The following is a 22,873-nucleotide window of genomic DNA, read 5'->3' on the forward strand; positions in this document are numbered from 1 at the left end:
CCGTCCTTGTCTCCGCTTGCAAGACTCTTCACTAAAGCTTTGCTCTGTGGAAAACTGTGTGCCTTACCTGCTCATTCTTGACCAGTGAGAGGCAAGAGACCCTTTGGGTCCCGTTGTCAGACCCAAGGCAGTGTGGAGAGGAGAATTGCCTGACCCCAGCGGACAAACGAAGCAGCTGCCGAAACTGATTTCTTCTCACATTTCTCCGCCAGGGAAGGACTTCTCTCTCCCCCTTACTCCTCGTGGCCCGACCTTCCTTTCATTTTCCTCCTGAGCAAACTTTCTGTTTTTCCTTGGAAATGCAAAGTGCAATGACGAGGACTCAACAGAAATCAAACTGGTGGATGAGTCGCTCGCCTGGGTAAGGTCACCCAGGAGTCCCCCACGGATGTGTGTCTCATACCGTGGGGGCCGGAGGCACTAGTGAAGGGCGAAGCATCCCCAGAGTGATGGGTCTGAACTGATCCTAGGGACCAAGGGACACATTCCATGGAGAGTCCCCAGAGTGATGGGCTTTTCAAACCCTAGGGACCAAAGGACGCCTTCTTTCTGACCCCAGGGAGTAGGAAATTTCTGACTTGCTGGTAGTGCACCCTTGGCAGGAACTGCAGCTGCCCCTTTTCCTCTCCTCTCCTCTCAAGCTGGCCTTTTGCCCAGCCCCTTGTTTCAGCTGTCGTTTTTGTGCGTCTAGATATTGTCTGTCTCCAGATGGTACACCCTGTTTCTGGGGAAATGCATGTAGAGGTCTGTGGATTGAGAGAGTGAAGTCCTTCTGCTCAGTATTGGAGATAAGTGGTATCTAGATCAAAGTAGAGATTCAGATATTCCTGACTTGTCTGGTCTGAGCGCTCTCTGTCTTATGTGTGACTGGGGCTGTCTGGGCAGTTGAGACTGCGAGGTTGTCTTAGTAGCCTCTGTCTGTGTCTTGTTTGTTGAGTTGATACTTGTTGTCTGTGTGCGCCCCAGAGTATTCGGCCTTAGGTCTTACTGAGTAGACCCTTACTGACTCCTTCCCAGATCTCTTTCTTCCTTTTTGTTGTCCTATCAAAGGGAGAAAGCCACCAGTCATACTTGGACCTGGTGCAAACGTGATTCTCTGGAAAAGATAACCCATTCACAGAGCAAAACCCATCCTCAGGGACTTCGAAGCTCTCGGCAGCTTTGTGAAATTGCTTGAACTGCTTAAAAATCTTGATCCAGCAGGGTAGAGTCCAGATCTTATAATCACCAGGACGTCTGTTCTAGGGACCTCCATCCAGCCCCAGGGTCTTTAGTAACAGGACATTAAGAAATACAGGATAGGTACCGGTTCTAGTATCCCCAAGGACCCTCCCCTGGGCTGCTTATTGAGCAATTGGTTATCTTTTGCTTTCGACGGATTAATGAAAGAGCAGTTGATTTTGGCCACAATATTCTCTAGGAGATCCGGAGACTTGGCCTAGGGATGGGAGTCTTTCCTATAATACCATCCATCAGCTGGATCTATTTTGTAAGAAGGAAAATGGGAAGAGATCCCTTATGTACAAGCCTTCATGGCCCTTTATCAAGACCCAAATCTTAGAGCCAAACGTAAATTTAAAAGAGAAGGAGAGGAATCCGTTAAACTCTTCTTACTAAAGTCAGAAGAGGGAAGATTTACCTTTGGACCCCCCTTCCCAAGCCCCAGTTAAACCTACTGCACCTCCAAATGTGGAAGAGGAGGTATGCACTGTGAGTGCCTCCTCTGATTCCCTTGGGACTGTAAACTCAGAGTCTCCGCTATATATCCCTTCGACTGGTATTCAGTTAATTTAAAGACTCCACACCCAGGGACTGATGAAAATGCTCCTTTGTCTACGTGTGCTCCACAGTCCCCTTCACTGGCCCCAGTTCCAACAGAACCTAACCCTTTAATTTACCAACCTTCTCCTATGGGATTGAGGTTGGGAAATAAGTTGTACCCACCTTTGCCTCCTACACAAGGCCCCGGGATGTATCCCTTAAGACAGGTAACCTGCTGATGGGAATAGAAGAATCACACGGATACATGTCCCCTTCTCAGTGTCTGACCTTAGCTTACGTAAAGAAAAACTGGGGAATGTCTCTGAAGATCCTGAAAAATTTAGAGACGAATTCATGAAACTTAGTCTGAACTTTAGTCTAACTTGAGGAGATGTTATGGTTATTCTTACTCATTGCTGTTCCTCTCATGAAAAGGCCAGAATTCTGACAAAGGCCAGAGAGTGTGCTGATGGTGTCCATTGACCCCATCTGACTCATGAAATTTTTAAACCAGGAGGGGAAGCAGTTCCCAAGATAGATGCAGGGTGGGATTATAATACAGATGTGGGATCAGAAAAAGCCAAACATCTAGTTACTTGTGTATTAGAGGGAATTCAAAAGTGCATCACTAAGCCTGTTAACTATGACAAAGTCAGAGAAGTCACTCAGGATTAGAAGAGAATCCAGCTGTATTCTTCACCAGGCTTACTGAATCTTTTAGGAAATACACCGATGTTGACCCTGAAAGTAGGGAAGGGAGAGCCTTAACAGCCATGCATTTTATCTCCCAGTCTGCAACGGACATAAGACCAGAAAACTACACAAATTGGAAGCTGGCCCCCAGACCTCACTCTCCCAACTGGTGGAGGAGGCTTTTAAGGCGTTCAATAATAGAGACGTGGCTGCCAAGGAGAAAGCGAAGGAGGTATCTGAAAAAAAAACTGAAGAGAAAAGCCTGTTTGTTGGCAATTGCTCTCCAAGGCCACCCACCCCAACCGCAGAGGACCCTGAAAGCCTGGATTTGGGCCAGCGCGGCGGCCAGTGAGTATATTCCCTGACCAGTGTGGGTATTGTCAAAAGCAAGCCCACTGGAAGGTAGAGTGCCCTGAGCGCCCTAAAGCAGGACGCCCAGTTGATCCCCCTCGAAGGTCTGGACCGACAACCCCCATTCAGAGAATGACGACAGAAGACGGTCTTGAAGAGGCCGAACACTGACGGGGTCCTGGAGCTCGCCTAGCTCCCAACTGTACCATCAATATCTCCATGGGAGAGCCCAGGGTTACATTCGACGTGGAAGGTAAGGAGATTGAATTTGTTTTGGACACAGGAGCCACCTTTTCTACTTTGAATTACTTGTTAGCCCCTTTTTCAGGGTGGGACTGTGTAACTACTGGCCTAGACGGGAAGCTCAGAATTAGGAAATTCACTCATCCCATCTTGTGTCTGATAGGACCATATTCCCTAACACAGTCTTTCCTCTATGTCCCAAAATACCCAGTCGCTTTGTTGGGATGGGATCTAATGAGTAAGCTTGGGGCAAAAATACATTTAGAGACAGACTTAATAGGTGTCAAAAGTGAGAACCTAGAGTTACTTATGTTATTAACTAATGCACCCCAACCTAGAGACCAAATACCACCAGACATTTTAAGTCAGGTAACCCCAACAGTATGGGATACAACCACACCAGGGAAGGCAAAAGTTATAGAACCGGTACTCAGTAAACTAAAGCCAGGAGTACCTTACCCCTGGAGGAAACAATACCCACAGAAGCCCGAAGCTCAAGTTGCCATCAAACCTTTGTTAGAACATTACCTATTACGTGGGTTAATTAGACCTTGTCAATCACCCTGTAATACTCCAATACTCCCAGTAAAATTACCGGATGGCACCTATAGATTTATACAAGACTTAATGAAGCAGTAGTTCCTATATAGCCCATGGTCCCCAATCCCTATACCCTTCTAACACAAGTCCCAGGAGACACCCAATATTTTACTGTCTTGGAGCTGAAGGATGCCTTCTTTTGCATACCTTTACATCCTGAATGCCAATTTCTTTTTGCCTTTGAATGGAAAGACCCAGGCACACAAGAAAATGCACAATACTCCTGGACCCGGTTACCTCAGGGTTTCTGAGATTCACCCCATTTATTTGGAAATGCCCTGGCAAAAGAATTATGAGAAATATCTTTGCCAAAAAGCACATTGTTACAGTATGTTGATGATTTATTATTGGCCAGCAGGACCAAAGAGGCCTCAGATACAAATACCATCCTTTTATTAAATTTCTTGGGAAAGAGGGGATACTGGGTATCCCCAAAAAAGGCACAAATTTCCCAATCCCAGGTGCATTATCTTGGATTTATCCTGATGCCTGGAAAGTGAATGCTGGCCCAACAGGAAGAGCGTAATCACGGAGTATCCCCTCCCGAAAACCAAGAGACAACTTCAGGGATTCTTGGGAATGGCCAGATTTTGCAGGATTTGGATTCCCAACTTTGGCCTTATAGCAAAACTGTTATATGAGGCCCTAAGAGAAGAGAGGTCATCCCTAGAATCGACAGCCGAATGCCGGCAAACATTTGAGAACCTAAAAAGTAATCTTGGGTAAGCCCCAGCCTTAAGACTGCCTCATGTAAGGAAGTCGTTCAAATTATATGTTCATGAAAAACAGGGAGTGGCGCTTAGGAGTTCTTACTCAGGGTGTAGGGCCGCTTACCCAACCTGTAGCCTATTTCTCCAAACAATTAGACTTGGTGGCCCAGGGCTGGCCAGCATGCCTACGAGCAGTAGCTGCAACTGCTCTCCTAGTAAAAGAATCCCCTAAGTTTACTCTGGGACAACTCACTGACGTATATATGCCCTACCGGTACAGGCAATCTTGGAAGTCAAGGGAAATCACTGGCTATCAGGTGGCAGGATTACTCAATACCAGGCCCTCCTTCTACATACCCCAGAGTTAAATGCATGCCAAACTTTGAACCCTGCCACCCTTTCACCACTTCTCAGAGTATCTGATTCTATTCGTAACTGTATAGAAGTAGTTAATGAGGTCTACTGTAGTCGTCCAGATCTCCAAGAAAAAGCCCTAGAAAACCAGAGGTGAGTGGTATACGGATGGGAGCAGCTTTGTCAAACAAGGCATCCGTAAAGCAGGTTATGCAATTGTCAGCCAGACTGGTGTTACTGAAGCAAGAGCTTTACCACCAGGAACATCAGCCCAAAAAGCTGAGCTAACTGCCCTGGTGCGTGCCCTCCAGTTAGGAGAAGGAAAAACTCTGAATGTATACACAGATTCGAAATTTGCATACCTCATTCTTCACGCACATGCTGCCATTTGGAAAGAAAGGGGAATGTTAACAGCTCGTAATTCCCCTATAAGATATAAAGAGTTAATCCTAGACCTGCTAAAAGCAGTACATAAGCCTAAAGAGTTAGCAGCAATTCATTGCAAGGGACCCCATAAAGACAACTCCCTAGAAGCAATGGGGAATCACAAGTCTGATTTGGCCACTAAAGCTGCTGCGAGGATGGCAGAGACATCACAATTAATGGCCCTCATTCCTTACAAATTAAATCAGTTAGAGCCAAAATATACCCATAAAGAAAAAGAGGAAGGGAAAGGAAAGGGTTTTTCTTACTATGAGACAGGATGGATGAAGAATGAGGGAATATTGTATGTGCCTGAGTATTTATTATGGAAAATAGTAAAAGCCTTTCATGATACCACACACTATGGCACAGACACCCTCCTAAGACTACTGTCTAAGTATATAAAAGGAAAAGGGCCACACAAAGTAGTTAAACAAATTACCAATATTTGAGACCTGTCTAGGGAACAACCCACAAAACCAGCCTATACCCCCACCTCTGGCTAGACCTGTCCAGCATTGGGGTACACACCCAGGGGAGGATTGGCAAAGAGATTTAACTGTTACGCCATCCAAGCAGGGACTAAAATACCTGTTGGTGTTTGTAGATACCTTCACTGGATGGGTAGAAGCTCTTCCCACTAGAACAGAAAAGGCTTTAGAAGTGGGAAAATTCCTATTAAAAGAAATAATTCCCCGATTTGGACTACCAAGGACTTTACACTCTGACAATGGCCCAGCATCTGTAGCAAAAATGACCCAGGCTCTCCACAGCCTTAGACATAAAATTACAAGTTACACACAGCCTGGCATCCTCAGTCCTCAGGAAACGTAGAAAAGACAAGTCAGACTCTACAAAGGACACTGGCAAAGCTGTGCCGAGAGACTCAGGAAACTTGGGTTAATTTATTACCCATAGCCCTTATGAGAGTTAGGGCTGCCACTAGGGGAGATTTAAAACTCAGTCCGTATGAAATGCTATATGGAAGGCTCTTTTTAACAATACATTTACTACTGGACCCTGAACTACAGCAACTTCTTAAATGTGTTACCCATCTGGGACAAGTACAGAAGGCCCTGAGAGAATATGGTAATAATGCCCCTGGCTGACAGAGTTGATGGACAAGGAGACATCACCTACACTTGCGAACCAATAGAAGACTTGAAGCTTCTCTTCAAAAGAGACGACCTAAACCTCATCAGAAGCACCAAAATAGAAGCAAACATGCTCCTGTGAACCACAAGAAAACCTAAAGCTCCCTCTCAGAAGAACACAGAGAAGTCATCTGTTTCTCTTTACTTGTATAACCCTAGTCCTTTCCCAGGACCCGTCTAACACTCTTACCCTGGGCTGCCAATCTCTTACTTGTGAGGACTTGTGTCACCTCCTTGCAAACCCCCTCAGCCGGCACCAGGGTCCTATGCCCCACCTAAAAGAGGAAGCTTCCACCAGAAGCTAAAAATGCCATCCGATGGCTCCTTAACAGTGGAACAGTAACAGGACTCAATAACATGCGCCAGCAACTAAGCTGGAAACAAATCTGTGGACAATCCCTGCCTGTTTGCAAGGCTGCCAACTGACTCCCCAAGAAGGGGTCCTGATGGTGCGCACTAACTTAGATCAGGTAGCGAGAGACTTCTACTTGGTTAGGCAAGAACAACGCCCCAGTTCAGCAGGAAGTTGCAGAGACCGCCATCCACATTCCCATAAAAATTTTTGGGGTTGAGTCTCAGGAAGGAGTAAGACAGGGAGCAAAGTCCCTGAGATCGGAGGGTGCCTGTTTGAAAAATAGTGAAGAGACTGGTGTGGTTAGAGGAGAAGCAAGTAAGAGAGAAATAAGACTATACTAAAAAAAAAAACAAAACTATAGGGAGGTAATTAATAGGCGGTTAAGTGGAGAACCTAGAGACTTAGCAAGACAGGGAACAGAGGGGGCCCCAAATCTGCAAACAAAATAACAAGAAATGGGCCGGGCACAGAAACAAAGCCATTCCCCAGAACAATGGGGCAGGGTATCTAAAAATAGCCCACAAACTTCTTTAAAGTTGCCTTTCAGAAGCAGATGGAGAAAACCAGACCTGGGGACATGGGCAGAACATGTACCTGTGACCGCTGTATGACCTTCCACCAGGGGCAGTGAGGGGCTGCAGCCCCAGCCAGGGAATCAAATCTGGGGAGCAGGAGACTGCGCAGGCGTGACACCCCATAATAAGTCCTGCTACGAATCCCAGAGCCCTCTGGGGCAGGAGCCATCTTGGAAAGCTACTGTGCATGCACCTTAGTTAACATATCCCCGCCTGTGTCTATGAATCTTCCCCTCCCCCGCCAAGAACTTTTAAAAACTGGGGCCCATCTTTTGTTCTGTCAGACGGGGGTAAGTGTTGCTCTAGGCCCTCCTTGTTTCTGCTTGCAAGCCAGTTCAATTAAGCTTTGCTCGTGTGGAAAACTACATGCCTTACCTTCTCATTCTTGACCAGTGAGACCCAAGAAACTTATTCCGGTAACAAAACCATTGAAAACTTCACCTTTTCACAAATTGGCCAGAAACTGTGATCTTATATTTTGAATTGTCTTTTTAACGATCATTGGTACAGAATTCAGTAACGACAGCCAGGTGGGTCTTCATTGGTCCAACAAATTTCCATTTACTAAATATTAACAGAAAAAGATAAGAGTGGAAAGTCTCTTGTGTTCTGGCTTATATGAAAGTTTCCCTAAAGACATTTTCTAAGATTATCCTATCTATTGTCTTTATACCTCAGGGCCCAGTCGATGTGTCTTTGTGAGTCCAGCTCCAGCTGGGTCACATTCACTATGCTCAAGGACAGGGAATAATGATTCTAATATTATTTCTTAAATCATTTTCTCCTTTCGATCAGAGATTGGAGATAACCACATCGATGCTCAATCCAGGACTTAGCTGAGTTCCTAGATGGCGACCATGGCAGGTTCTTTAAACTCATGGTGCTGGTTTTCCACCAGAAACCATCTGGTTCTTCACCAGGACCTTAAGAGCCATGTTTTCATTAATCCCATTGTTAAAGTGTGCAAACTCAATGTACATCAACATTTAAGCCCAAGGCCTTCTTTTGTCTTTTAGGTGTGTAAGACAATAGAAGGTAAGTTTTATTATGCCTAATACTATCAGGATGTAGACTAAGAATATTACTTGTAGTAGTGCAAATAAATCTGGTGTTTGTAAGGGTGTTACAGTGTGTAACCAAATAACTTGCTGTTCAATTCTATTTGTATACCTTGTTCTTCTCTTGTGTTATTTATCTAAATGGAACAAGAGGTATTTGCTAGAGCACTTATTACAATTTCTTGGACCAATAAATAAAAATCTAAGGCTATTTTTTTATCTCCTGTCACCTTGGCTTAATGAGGTCAGAGATCACTGTTGTGTTTCCATCCCACTAGCAACTTTGTTATTTGTCCCATAAAAAAACCAAAACCAAACAAACGCATTGCCGTCGAGTCGATTCTGACTCATAGCGACCCTATAGGACAGAGTAGAACTGCCCCGTAGAGTTTCCAAGGAGCACCTGGTGGGTTTGAACTGCTGACCCTTTGGTTAGCAGCCATAGCACTTAACCACTACGCCACCAGGGTTTCCATTTGTCCCAGAGTGATTGATAAATTTCTTAAAGATTTCTCCAATTCAAATATACCATAAGTAGGAATTAAAGTTACCAACCATACCCTGAGTGTTGGACCAATGGGCTTTCTTCTGACTCTCGCTTTACAAAGGATAAGAAATTAACATTACCTTTCTAGTATTTACTATGAATATCTAAAGATAATCTTAAAGTTCTCAAAGTACATCGCCCACTCATTCGCCAGGAATCTAAACAAGAGATTGTCCACGTAAATTCACTATTAGTTAGAAAGGAATCATTTAAATTAGTATAGTTGGATCCACCATACAAAAACATATTTATAAAGCACACAGTTTGTCTAGAGACAACAGAAGGTATAGAAAATTTACATGTGACAAACAAGTTTCTATCAAAGAATACATGATTAGCCAGATAATACAGGATGGACTTCTCCTGTTGGAGGTGTCTAGTTAGTTTGCTTAAAACATACTGAGTGTTCTTCTCAAGGGCAAGCTGCCCCTCTTTGGTTTATCTATTAATAGTCATGGGTCACTGTTTTAGAAGCAGAAGTGAAACCTAAGACAGAATGGAGACTGAGCCATGAGGTCAATCTCTTCTGAGAGCCTGGTTTCTTTAAGATATACAATTCTTTGTATAGCAAGAAGGTGAGAGTTTGATTACAAACATTAGACAGGTATTTCATACAACATTGTTTTGAAGACTGACTAAACTGATTACTGATTTACCTTAAACATAACCCCCAGTCTGATTTTTGGAGTTAGTTTCTCAAAACAGACTGAATTCTTTAAAAAAAAAAATAATAATAATACAATGCCCAGAGCAAATTGGTCTTGTTTATCTGGACAATTGTTTGACTCAAAGTGGCTTCAGGAATCAGTTTTTTTTTTAAAAGGCTGGAGGTTCAAAAAGACACCCAAAGGTGATGGCCTATGTAAGTTGCCCCAACCTCCATGAAAGCCAGAAATCTGGATTCTAGGAGAGTTACATATAACTGTCTCATGGTTTTTTTTTTGGATTATGATCTTGTTATAGAATCTTTGATCAAAAATGTTCAATAAATGGTAATTGGGCACTATCCGGTTTTTAAGATCTCAGGCACCATACAACGAATCAGTAGATAGAACAGAAATGCTGACAACATTAGGCCAACTGTCTGAAATAACTAATAAAACCATAACCCTAAGGTCTCTGAACCGAGGAAACAAATCTCATGAGGCGTTTGTTTATGCATAAGCATCATCAGTAACTTTTTCATGTGCCTCAGCAACAGCTATATTTTGCAAAACCTCAGCTTGTATATTAATATAAATACAGCAACAATTATTTATTAAGGCACAAAACTGTTTCAAGAGAACTAATAGGAAATCTAATGTTATTTTAATTTGTAAAATCATAGGTCAAATTTTAGCACTTTTCTGGTTATGATATTTACAACTTTGTTAAATTTTATTAACAGGAACTTCTAATTCAAGAGTAATAATATTTAAACCCACTAAAAAAATTTTTTTTTTTTTATTAAGATAATTTAGGAGAAAGGAGTATGAGTCTAATACTCTCTAGTATGTTTTCTCTTTTTCAAAACAGGCGACTGAGAGGTTGACGTAACTGAGGCCATGAGAAACATGTAAGTTTTTCTCTTTTTTTGCATACCTCTGTTAATGACTTTGTTCTTTGTTTTAATTTGACGTAAACAACTTTGTTTTGCTCTATGGACTTTTTTTTTTTTTTTATGGACTTATGACTTACAACTCCCCCACACAGAAATAAGAGCCCAGGTGTCTGTTATGCATGTCCTTAGCCAGATAAAATGATGTTCCAGCCTGTGTCTCTTCAGTCCCACAGAGTCTCCTGTCACCATTCTGCAATGAAAAACCCTTTCAGCCATCTGTGGGCTACAAAGACACTTTTAACACCTATAAAACCCCACACAAGCTCTAATATAAAATCACTCCCCGAGACTCCACAGAGACAAGTGTCCCTGCCGGGTCCCAGGTGATGTACACATCTCTTAAACAAATTGTCTCACTCCTTCTGACTTGGAGTACATTTCATTGGCTCGACCACTCCAGGGCACAGACCTTAATCTGGTAGCAGGGGGAAAATGGTTAAGCATTCCTTATTTTTACAAAGAAGACTTTAAAAACATCGACAATATTTTTCATAAAACTCATAGTATCTTTTCATTTACTCAGTCTTATGTAGTTAATTTTTGTTCCAAGTGATGCTGGATTGACTGCAATTTACGAGTTCTGGAAATCTTGATTGAGTCTAGTTACAGTCTTTTTCATAAGTCTAATATAGTCTCCCCCACGTGTCTGTCAGTTGTTGTACTGTGGGGGCTTGTGTGTTGCTGTGATGCTGGAAGCTATGCCACCGGTATTCAGATACCAGCAGGGTCACCCATGGAGGACAGGTTTCAGCTGAGCTTCCAGACTAAGACAGACTAGGAAGAAGGACCCAGCAGACTACTTCTGAAAAGCATTAGCCAGTGAAAACCTTATATAGCAGCGGAATATTGCCTGATATACTGCTGGAAGAGGAGCCCCCCAGGTTGGAAGGCACTCAAAAGATGACTGGGGAAGAGCTGCCTCCTCAGAGTCGACCTTGATGACGTGGATGGAGTAAAGCTTCCGGGGCCATCATTTGCTGATGTGGCATGACTCAAAATGAGAAGAAAGAGCTGCAAACATCCATTAATAATCGGAACCTGGAATGTATGAAGTATGAATCTAGGAAAATTGGAAATCATCAAAAATGAAATGGAACACATAAACATCGATATCCTAGGCATTAGTGAGCTGAAATGGACTGGTATTGGCCATTTTGAATCAGACAATCATATAGTCTACTATGCTGGGAATGACAATTTGAAGAGGAATGGTGTTGCATTCATTGTCAAAAAACGTTTCAAAACCTATCCTGAAGTACAATGCTGTCAATGATAGGATAATATCCATACACCTACAAGGAAGACCAGTTAATACAACTATTATTCAAATTTACGCACTAACCACTAGGGCCAAAGATGAATAGAAGACTTTTATCAGCTGCTACAGTCTGAAATTGATCGAACATGCAATCAAAATGCATTGATAATTACTGGCAATTGGAATGCAAAAGTTGGAAACAAAGAAGAAGGATCAGTAGTTGGAAAATATGGCCTTCGGGATAGAAACAATGCCGGAGATCGAGCTATAGAATTTTGCAAGACCAATGACTTCTTCATTGCAAATACCTTCTTTCAGCGACATAAAGGGCAACTATACACATAGACCTCGCCAGATGGAACATACAGAAATCAAATTGACTACATCTGTGGAAAGAGATGATGGAAAAGCTCAATGTCATCAGTCAGAACAAGGCCAGGGGCTGACTATGGAACAGACCATCAATTGCTCATATGCAAGTTCAAGCTGAAACTGAAGAAAATCAGAGCAAGTCCACGAGAGCCAAAATATGACCTTGAGTATATCCCACCTGAATTTAGAGACCATCTCAAGAATAGATCTGACGCATTGAACACTAGTGACCACAGACCAGATGAGTTGTGGAATGACATCAAGGACATCATCCATGAAGAAAGCAAGAGGTCACTGAAAAGACAGGGAAGAAAGAAAAGACCAAGATGGTTGTCAGAGGAGACTCTGAATCTTGCTCTTGAGCGTCAAGCAGCTAAAGCAAAAGGAAGAATTGATGAAGTAAAAGAACCGAACAGAAGATTTCAAAGGGCCTCTCGAAATGACAAAGTATTAAAATGACACGTGCAAAGAGCTGGAGATGGAAAACCAAAAGGGAGGAACACGTTCGACGTTTCTCAAGCTGAAAGAACTGAAGAAAAAATTCAAGCCTCGAGTTGGAATAGTGAAGGATTCCATGGAGAAAATATTAAATGACGCAGGAAGCAACAAAAAAAGATGGAAGGAATACACAGAGTCATTATACCAAAAAGAATTAGTCGATATTCAACCATTTCAAGAGGTGGCATATGATCAGGAACCAATGGTACTGAAGGAAGAAGTCCAAGCTGCTCTGAAGGCATTGGTGAAAAACAAGGCTCCAGGAATTGATGGAATATCAATTGAGATGTTTCAACAAACAGATGCAGCGCTGGAGGTGCTCACTTGTCTATGCCAAGAAATATGGAAGACAGCTTTCTGGCCAACTGACTGGAAGAGATTCACGTTTATGCCTATTCCCAAGAAAGGCGATCCAACCGAATGTGGAAATTATAGAACAATATCGTTAACATCACACGCAAGCAAAATTTTGCTGAAGATCATTCAAAAACGGCTGCAGCAGTATATTGACAGGGGACTGCCAGAAATTTAGGCTGGTTTCAGAAGAGGACATGGAACCAGGGATATCATTGCTGATGTCAGATGGATCCTGGCTAAAAGCAGAGAATACCAGAAGGATGTTTACCCGTGCTTTATTGACTATGCAAAGGCATTCAACTGTGTGGATCATAACAAACTATGGATAACACTGTGAAGAATGGGAATTCCAGAACACTTAATTGTGCTCATGAGGAACCTTTACATGGATCAAGAGGCAGTTGTTTGGACAGAACAAGGGGATACGGATTGGTTTAAAGTCAGGAAAGGTGTGCGTCAGGGTTGTATTCTTTCACCATACCTATATAATCTGTATGCTGAACAAAGAATACGAGAAGCTGGACTATATGAAGAAGAACGGGGCATCAGGATTGGAGGAAGACTCATTAACAACCTGCATTATGCAGATGACACAACCTTGCTTGCTAAAAGTGAAGAGGACTTGAAACAGTTACTAATGAAGATCAAAGACCACAGCCTTCAGTATGGATTACACCTCAACATAAAGAAAACAAAAATCCTCACAACTGGACCAATGAGCAACGTCATGATAAACGGAGAAAAGATTGAAGTTGTCAAGGATTTCATTTTACTTGGATCCACAATCAAGAGCCATGGAAGCAGCAGTCAAGAAATCAAAAGACGCGTTGCATTGGAAAAATCTGCTGCAAAGGACCTTTTAAAAGTGTTGAAGAGCAAAGATGTCACCCTGAAGACTAAGTTGCGCCTGACCCAAGCCATGGCATTTTCAATCGCATCATATGCATGTGAAAGCTGGACAATGAATAAGGAAGACAGAAGAAGAGTTGACACCTTTGAATTGTGGTGTTGGCAAAGAATATTGAATATACCATGGACTGCCAAAAGAACAAACAAATCTGTCTTGGAAGAAGTGTGGCCAGAATGCTCCTTAGAGGCAAGGATGGAGAGACTGCATCTTACATACTTTGGACATTTTGTCAGGAGGGATAAGTCCCTGGAGAAGGACATCATGCTTGGCAGAGTACAGGGTCAGCGGAAAAGAGGAAGACCCTCAACAAGGTGGATGGACACAGTGGCTGCAACAATGAGCTCAAGCATAACAACGATTGTAAGGATGGCGCAGGACCGGGCAGTGTTTCATTCTGTTGTACTTAGGGTCACCATGAGTCGGAACCGACTCGACGGCACCTAACAACAACAACAACAACAATATAGTCTATCTTTTTTGTTGGGATAGTCTGGTCAAATATTTTCAGAAAATCAGTAAAGTAAAAACTTATCTGCAGATGACAAAATGTAATACGGTTATGATTAATTTATAAACATAATTTTTAATGGTCAGAGACCTGATAGAAATCAATTACAAGAACAACATAAAGGCCAAATAAAATCAGTTAAAAAAAAAAAACTTTAAATAAAAGTATTGCTAAATACAACCATTAACCATATTTTTAAACAGCTTTTTTTTTTTTTTAGATACAATATGTAATAATTTTGAGACTTAATACCATATCCAAAAAACCCAGTGCCACTGAGTCGATCCTGACTCATAGCAACCCTATAGGACAGAGTAGAACTGCCCCGTAGAGTTTCCAAGGAGCGCCTGGTGGATTCGAACTGCTGACCCTTTGGTTAGCAGCCATAGCACTTAACCACTATGACACCAGGGTTTCCTAATGCCATATAGTCAGGATATATTAAGAATATACTAAGATTATCAACTTTCTAAATACCTGAATAGTAATAAAAATAACTCCATAGGTAAATGCCGTGAATTCTCCAATCAAACCATTGTCAGATTTAAAAAAATAAATTTGTGACCAAGTTAGCAATAAAGAAATAATAATAAAATTACGGCATAATATTACATGTTTGTTGTCTAATATTAGGCAAAAACACAAGAGGAAATACTAACATGTAAGTTTTAGCCCAAATTGAAAGAATCAGGCACTTCTCATGATTTTAATAACACGTTCTATGTAATTTATAACATGTTAAATAAACCTTTTTAGCACTTTATAAAAATTGTGTGGCTTCCCAACTTGTCAGGAGTTTATCATAAGTTACCAAGACACAATACTTTAACCAAAAATCTTAAATTAAAAACCTTAGTTTTTCTTTTTTCTAAAGCCATGTGGCTTGGTTTCTGACTCAGGAATCTTATTCTAATGACAGACTGAACCTCTGTCTTTGAAGCAGATTACACACAGAAGACAGTAACTCTAACTCAGTAATCAAAGAAAGTTGTTATTTTAACAGCAAGAAACCTAATCCTTTGTTTTGTGTGCTATTTAACGTCAAAGTTCTTAAAAATTTCATAAATTAAGCCATTAAACTTTAGTCAGACAGATTAAACTTTTGACCATTACCAAGTAAACTTCTTTTTTTCAATAAACCTCTTAAACATTCTTTGTTGTATATCTCTTACAGTAAAATAGTATATCCCCTTAAATGGCAAAAATGAACTCACTCATTAGCAGACCCAAACATACACATAAACATATTTTTCTTTTTGGCTTTAACTTAAAGTTCTCTTACGATAGAGAGAACTTGTTTACAGGTTTTTTATGATTGGGATCCACCCAGTTTCTGATAACTGTAGCAATTTTATCTTTTGTCTTAGAAGAGTCTCCACCTAGTTGAAAGGAATCTTTTAAAAGGTTCCCTGGAGCTATAGACCCTGGAGACTAGGGCTAGGGGCTGAGAAGGCCTGATCTTGCCCCGCCCTACCTGCCTCTTAACTCTAGGTAGAAGACAAGATCAGATTTACATGTGTTTAAATTGACAGGAGGCATTTTGAAAGGCTATTTACTCAGTAAGTATCAAAGCTCTTTAGCAATTTTATAAATGAATCTTATCAATTTTTAGTTAGGGAGACGGGGAGCGGGGGGCTGGAGGGAGTCATCCCAATTCATTTATATCTGTTTAAGTGCACCTAGGCATTTTGAAAGGCAAAAGATAACAATTTCTTTCTCTTTTGCTGTTCTAGAACTGCTACTTTCCTTTTAAGACAAAATTATCTTTTTTTTTTTTTTTCTTTACACCAGCTACACTGGTCTCTTTCCAAAGGGGTGCAGGGCTTTCTCTGCTGCTGTGGCTTTGGTCTCCCTCCTTGTCTTTGTTCTTTTTGGGGATGGTCTTTAGCCTGCAGGGTAGCAGTTAGGAAAGCTGCCTGGCTTTTTGGGGCTGTAGAATTCTTTTTCTCTCCATATCTCAGAGTAAACTTGGCAGGTCAGTTTTATTAGCCAAGAGATTTTTAACCCTATACTTCCCTCAGTTTAAGTTTTTTCTTTTTTTTAATTGATCGTACGAATTTCAGAATTTCTAATGTTTAAGGATGCACCCTAGGGCTGAATCTCTTATTACGTTCTCTTGACTTTTCATTCTGTCTAATTAACTGTTCCAAGAACCTAGCTTTTTATTTTTATGGGTAGTTGATACCTCCAGCACTTCTTTTAGTCCAGTAGGAATTAATTTGTCTCAGGAACTGCAGCCAAGAGTTTTCTCAGCTCTGGGACAGAACCTCTTTTTAAAATCTTAACACACTGCTCTGAGTGTTCTCTGTATTGTGATTCAAATCCCAGTCTAGACTGAAAATCTGTTCTCCCCATGCATCTCTCCTTTTTTTTTTTTTTTTTTCCGCCCAATCAACAAATCCTCAGGACTCTGTAAAAACCAAAAACCAAACTCAGTGCAGTCCAGTTGATTCTGACTCATAGCGACCCTATAGGATGGAGTAGAACTGCCCCATAGAGTTTCCAAGGAGTGGCTGGTGGACTCCAACTGCCAACCCTTTGGTTAGCACCTGTAGCACTTAAACACTATGCCACCAGGGTTTCTGTAGTCTCTATGTTTTAATTCACCCTAAGTTTTTTTTCTCACCAATTACTTTCTATGCATCACACATAAATTACACATAAGAAACAGAGGCAGCAGAGATAATCTTGAAGTCTCAACCTCCCATACAGCCAGCCAGGTTACGGAGGTGATCTTGGCAGCCTCAAACTCCCAGACAGCCCCCGTCACACATAAGATTCACCCATAAGATGAACAGACAGAGCGCCAGGACCAGACAAGCCAAAAAGGAAAGAGGGAAGGAGGATAATCTTAGTGAGGTCTAACGCATTACTAGGAAAGTTTGAACCTCCACTTCAAGCCTCCAGACACCTCCTATCCCCAATGCCAGACGGAGGGGCTTCAATCTCCCAATCTAAATAGATAGAGATGTCTATATCCACTTCCCCAAACCAGAGTGCACCAACCAGAGACAGACAACATCCAAACACAAAAACTGACAGCCGCTACACACTCATATGCCGGCCCAGCTCTAGAGTCAAAAATCCCTCCTTGCGATCCTACTCACGTGGACAGTCATCCAAGGGGCCACTTAGAAACCAAGAGTCCGGGTCCAGTTCCGGGAGCCATGCTGGCCCACCCTATCCACCACGGCCCTGAGCGCAACAGGGAGAGGGTCGCGGACTCACCTGGGGATCTGATTAGGTCTTGCCTTCACCCACCTCTTTGGGCGGTTGGGAACCAGTGATGCTGGAGGGAAGCCCGGGTCTGGGGATAGCCTCTGGGGACAAACAGTGGCCGCTTGATATGAGAACTGTCGGTCAGGCCTGGGCCCCACCATGGGGCCACCGTGGCTGGAGTCCCTATAAGGGCCACTAAATTGTTACCGCAATTTCTCGAGTTAGAGCTACGTGCAGCAAACAGCCAATTCTTGAGACCAGGTTAAGGTGGGTAGCAAGAGCTTTATTATATATACTGGTATATGGAGACAGAGGGGATTGAGCTCCTCCTAAAGTTGTCTGTCTCCAGGAGCTGCTGTCCAAGCTGGAGTTTTATAGGGAAAGGGGGACATGGGTTTTAGGAACTTGTGAAATGTGCATTCTCTTTCTTCTGTTTGGTTTCCGTGGTGGTATCTCACACATGTTGATCTTTTCGGCCATTATCCATAGGCTCAGGGGGTGGCTGGTGCCATCCTTCACCTTATTTGACAGCCTTGGATCAATGTCACTTGTTTTCTACAGTCCTAGACGAAACACTGGTTAGCACTTAACCATTTGGGGAGCTAACATCAGGATCTTACTTGGAGGCAGGGATGAGCTAGTGGAGAGAAAGAAGAAGGGGAAAAAAATTGGCCCAGGTATTGTTCAAGATCTGGCTGAGCAGCCTGTTTCAAGACCAGTTGCCCTGGAGTTGGTACGACTCGTGGTGACCCCGTGTTATGTCGGAGTGGGATCACGCTCTACAGGGTTCTCCGTAGCTGGCGTTTTAAGAGTAGATCGCCAGGCCTCTCACCTCTGGGTGAACTTGAACCTCAAGTGTGTTAATCGTTTGTACCACCCAGGGACTCTGACCCAAAGACAGGATTATATTATTGCTGCTAAACCCTGTCCCCAACTTCTTTGCCTCCTGAGGAGCTTCCTCTATTAGACAGTAAAACCGGGGATTACAAAACATCCCTTTCCCATAGAATAGTAAATTAAAATGTTAAAATATCCACACTTTTGGTACGCTCAGCTTTGTTCAGAATACAGGCAGTCCCCAGCTCCTAAGTCCCCTGTATCTTTAAGTCGAATTTACAGGTATGTTGAAACAGGTGAATACGATTCTTATTTAGCCTTACTTTCCAGGGCCAGGGGAAACCCTGGTGGTGTAGTGGTTAAGTTTGGCAGCTAACCACAAGGTCAGCAGTTCAAATCCACCAGGTGCTCCTTGGAAACCCTACGGAGCAGTTCTACTCAGTTCTATAGGGTCACTATGAGTTTGAACTGACTTGATGGCAACGTGTTTTAGTACAACGAGCCCTGGTGGCGCAGTGGTTAAGGCACTCAACTGCTAACCAAAAGGTCGGCAGTTTGAAACCACCATCAGCTCTGTGGGAGAAAGACGTGGCAGTCTGCTTCCGTACAGATTTACTGCCTTAGAAACCTTACAGGGTCACTATGAGTCTGAACTGACTCGGCAGTGAGTTTAGTGCAAGAAAAGGCTCAAAGCCTTTTCAATGATGTAAAAGCTGCACACGCAGCAAGTGAAGGTGACTTGATGGCGAATCTGTTGGGAGCAGGGAGCCCTGAGAGCACACTGGTTAAGTGCCAGGTTGCTAACCGAAAGATCAGCAGTTCCAGCCCAACAGCTGCTCCACTGGAGAAGGATGTGCAAGTCTGCTTCTGCAAAGATTAGGGCCTTGAAAACTCCTTGGGGCAGTTCTACTGTGTCCTATAGGGTCACTATGAGTTGGAATCAACTTGGCAGCAGTGGGTTTGATTGTTTCTTTTTTTTCCGGTAGGGGTTGGTTCAATTGTTTCAAAGTGAGGGCGAATTTACATAACATTAAAGGGGATGTACGAGTTGTCTGTAAATCAGAGGTTGGTAATCCAGACTTACTGTAAAACTGCTTTTTTCTTTCACTTTGAAAAAAACTTATTTTGTTGCTGTTGTTAATACATACAGCAAAACAGACACTAATTCAACAGTTTGTGTGTACAATTCAGTAACATTGAAGTTGTGCAACCATTCTGATCCTCCTTTCCTGAGCTGTTTCTCCCCCATTAACATAAACTCACTGTCCCCTAAGGTTCCTGTCTAATCTTTTGTGTTGCTCTTGTCAGTTTGATCCCATATTGATAGATCTCAAAAGAGCACAGTGCTCAAGGCAGACATTCATTACTAGCTAAGTCAAACTACTGTTTGGTTTTAAGAAGGCTTCAGGGGATATTTTTGGTTTAAAGTTTAAAGATTACCTCAAAGCAATAGTTTCAGGGGTTCATCCAGGCCCCTGGGTCCCAGAATGTCTGGAGTCCGTAAGAATTTGAAATTCTGTTTTCCATTTTTCCCTTTGATCAGGATTCTTCTACAGAATCTTTTGATCAAAATGTTCAGTAATGGTAGCCAGATATCTTCCAGTTGTTCTGGTCTCTTGGCAAAGGAGGCAGTTGTTCGTGGAAGCAATTTGCCACACATTCCATATCCTCCTCCTATTCCTGACTCTCCTTCCCCAGTTGTTCCAGGCAAATAGAGACCAGTTGTTGGGGCTTGGATGGCCCCTTGCAAGCTTTTAAGACCCTAGGCACTATGCAACAAGTTACAGAATAAAACTATTTTAAACATAAAATATATATATACACATATATAATAAAAGTAATATGTGAAAATGACATACAGGGGTACAAAATTGCAAGCTATACAAAATGTATAAAATTAAAGTAAGTCTTCTTCCCCTGCATCCAGTCCCATTCCCCAGAGGGGAACCATGTTAATAGTTCGTCTATCATTCCCATTTTAAAAAAAACTCAACATAAATGCTACAATTAATGAAATACAGATTCATTTAAAAGCATTACTGAATTCATGGTAACATTTTGTCATTAGATATTTTATTCAGTCAGTGGATGCTTATATAAATTACTGCTATGTAGGAATTGGTAATTAGTAACTATGTATTTTATCTATATATCTATGTATGTATGTATCTACTTTTCCTCCCGGACACATATGGGATTATACTCTACATAGTATTCTGCACCTTAACTGCTTTTTACATTTAACAACTTCTCTTGTTTTGTTTTTTTAATCAGCATATATAACTCTTCCTCATTCTTCTGAACAACTGTACAGTATTCCTTTATAGTATGTGACAATGTACTCCTGTGGATGGATATTTAGGCTAGTTTCAGTTCGTGCTATTACCAATACTACTGTAAGGAATATCCTTCATATGGGTGAATTTTCCCACATTTGTAGGATAATTCCAAGATGTGGAGTTGCTGAATAAAGGAATGTGTGCAGTTTAAATTTTCAAGCTGTCCTTCAGAGAAGTGGCACACTTCACACTACTTTTCACTTCTTCCTATGTGTGTGGGGGACTCCATTCCCCCAAACCTGTTACCGCAATTTCGCGAGTTAGAGCCGCCTGCCGCAAACAGCCACTTCTTGAGACAGGGGTGAGGTGGGTAGCAAGAGCTTTATTAGATATACCGATCTATGGAGACAGAGGGGAATGATCTCCTCCTAAAGTCGTCTGTCTCACCAGACTATTTTAGGTTTTTAGGGCAAAGGGGGCCATAAGTTTTAGGGACTTGTGGAATGTGCGCTTCTTTTTCTTCTGTTTGGTTTTAGTGGTCTTATCTCAAACATGTTGATCTTTTCCTGCCATTATCCCACCAGCTCAGGGGGTAGCTGGCGCCATCCTTTGTCTTATTGGACAGGCTTAGATCAGTATCACTTGTTTTCCATAGTCTTAGAGGAAACATTGGTTAGCACTTAGCCATTTGGGGAGCTAATATCGGGATCTTACTTGGAGGCAGGGATGGGCTAGGGGAGGGAAAGGAGAGAAAGAAGAAGGAAAAAAACATTGTCTCAGGTACTGTTCAAGATATGGCTGAGCAGCCTGTTTCAAACCGGCCTCAACACCATAAAATACTGACCATAAAAGTCTCTGAGAATAAAATAGGTAAAAATGGTATCTTGCTTTAATTTGTTGAACATTGTTATCATATAATTGGCTATTTTTAATTTATCTTCCCGTTCCTCCTTTTTGCCCATTTTTCTCTTGTGTTTTTCTCATTGATACATCTCATCATATTGATCCTATTGATTTGTAATGCCTTTTAATATGAAGGAATACTTTGTGCATCATTCCTGTTAAATTCTTCGCCCAAGTTGTTTATAAACTTTGTTTATAGTGCTTTTTTCTCTTGCAGGAATTTTCAATTTTTATGTATTCAGGTTTATCAATCTTTATAACTGCTTTTCCACTTTATAGTTTTCCCTTGCCTCTCTTATGATTTTTTAATCCAACCGTTTCTTCTCCAGTGGCTTTACTTTTTAAATTGTGGTGAAAATATACACACTGTAAAACATTCTCCAACACATCTTCCACATTTACAGTTCAATGACATTAATTGCATTTTTCATGTTGTACCACCATTATTGCCATCCTTTTCCAAAATATTCCACCACCATTAACATAAACTCAGTGCGGTTTTACTTTTTAAGTCAGAATGTTTGCTCCATCTTAAATTGATAGTGGTGATAGTGCCTGCTACCAACAAGTCCTCCCTCCACTCCCTCACTTACCTGCCTCAGCACTCTGCACACCTCTTGGAGCATCCGCTCCTGGCTCTCCACGGAGCACAGGACCAGGGTGCAGACTACCACATCCACGGAGCCATCGGCCACCTGGTGCATGTTCTCCCCAACAGCCACCACGAAGCGCTCTAATTGCAGGTGAGGGTGCTCTGCGATGCTCCTGATCAAGAAATTCTCAAAGTTGGGGTTGGGGTCAACACAGGTCACCCTGCATCCAGGAGGAAAGAACTTGAAGTTGGCTCCCGTGCCACAGCCCAACTCCAGCAGAGAGAGTTTCCCGGAAGGGCCCGCAAACTCCTGAAGATTGCTGAATAGCTCCCGCTTCTTGCTTGCCATCTGTTCATTGTAGATCACACTGAACCTCATCAAGAAGTAGGGCAATAATCGTTTGCATATCCGGCTCCATATGCCCAGAAAGTTCAGTAGGTACAGGGGAAGTGCCAGGATGAAGATAGCCAGCTGCAGAATGAGGACGGTAAGCGCCATCACTTCGGAAGAAAAAACTGTAACAGGCTGCTAACAGCCTGACTCATTTAACCGCAGGACGTAGGCTCTGGCCACACCGCAGAGCCAATCACCTGCAAGGGGAGGGAGGAACTGGCTGTGCTGGGAAAATGCAGCTCCAGTCAAGCTAAGGGCAAGAGGCCCTTTTCCTAATTAGTAAACAAGTTTGGCACAAGTTGACTCATAGCTTAGTTTTCAT

At 42.3% G+C, this 22,873-nt stretch overlaps 2 protein-coding genes across 5 annotated transcripts in view; one reads left to right on the top strand and one right to left on the bottom strand.

Annotated features, from left to right (window-relative positions):
- TMT1A (thiol methyltransferase 1A) overlaps positions 1-22,656 on the bottom strand; it is a 27,207-nt gene extending 4,551 nt beyond the window's left edge. Inside the window, exon 1 of the mRNA XM_003405777.4 lies at positions 22,159-22,656. Coding sequence (XP_003405825.1) covers positions 22,159-22,656 — 498 coding nt within the window. The remainder of the gene's footprint in view (positions 1-22,158) is intronic.
- The window catches only part of SLC11A2 (solute carrier family 11 member 2), a 134,744-nt gene that overhangs the window by 103,637 nt on the left and 8,234 nt on the right, over positions 1-22,873 (top strand). The window contains exons 19-20 of one of the 4 annotated variants that reach the window (XR_010321853.1): positions 1-3,058; positions 10,340-10,379. The exon at positions 1-3,058 is cut by the window's left edge and continues 10,501 nt beyond it. The gene's annotated coding sequence lies outside the window, so the exon portion shown is untranslated. Of the gene's footprint in view, positions 3,059-10,339; positions 14,546-22,873 lie in introns of those variants that run through there. The other 3 variants (XR_010321852.1, XR_010321851.1, XR_010321854.1) reach the window with 3 other exon arrangements.

The sequence above is a fragment of the Loxodonta africana genome, chromosome 4 (assembly GCF_030014295.1).
Source record: "Loxodonta africana isolate mLoxAfr1 chromosome 4, mLoxAfr1.hap2, whole genome shotgun sequence".
NCBI lineage: Eukaryota > Metazoa > Chordata > Mammalia > Proboscidea > Elephantidae > Loxodonta > Loxodonta africana.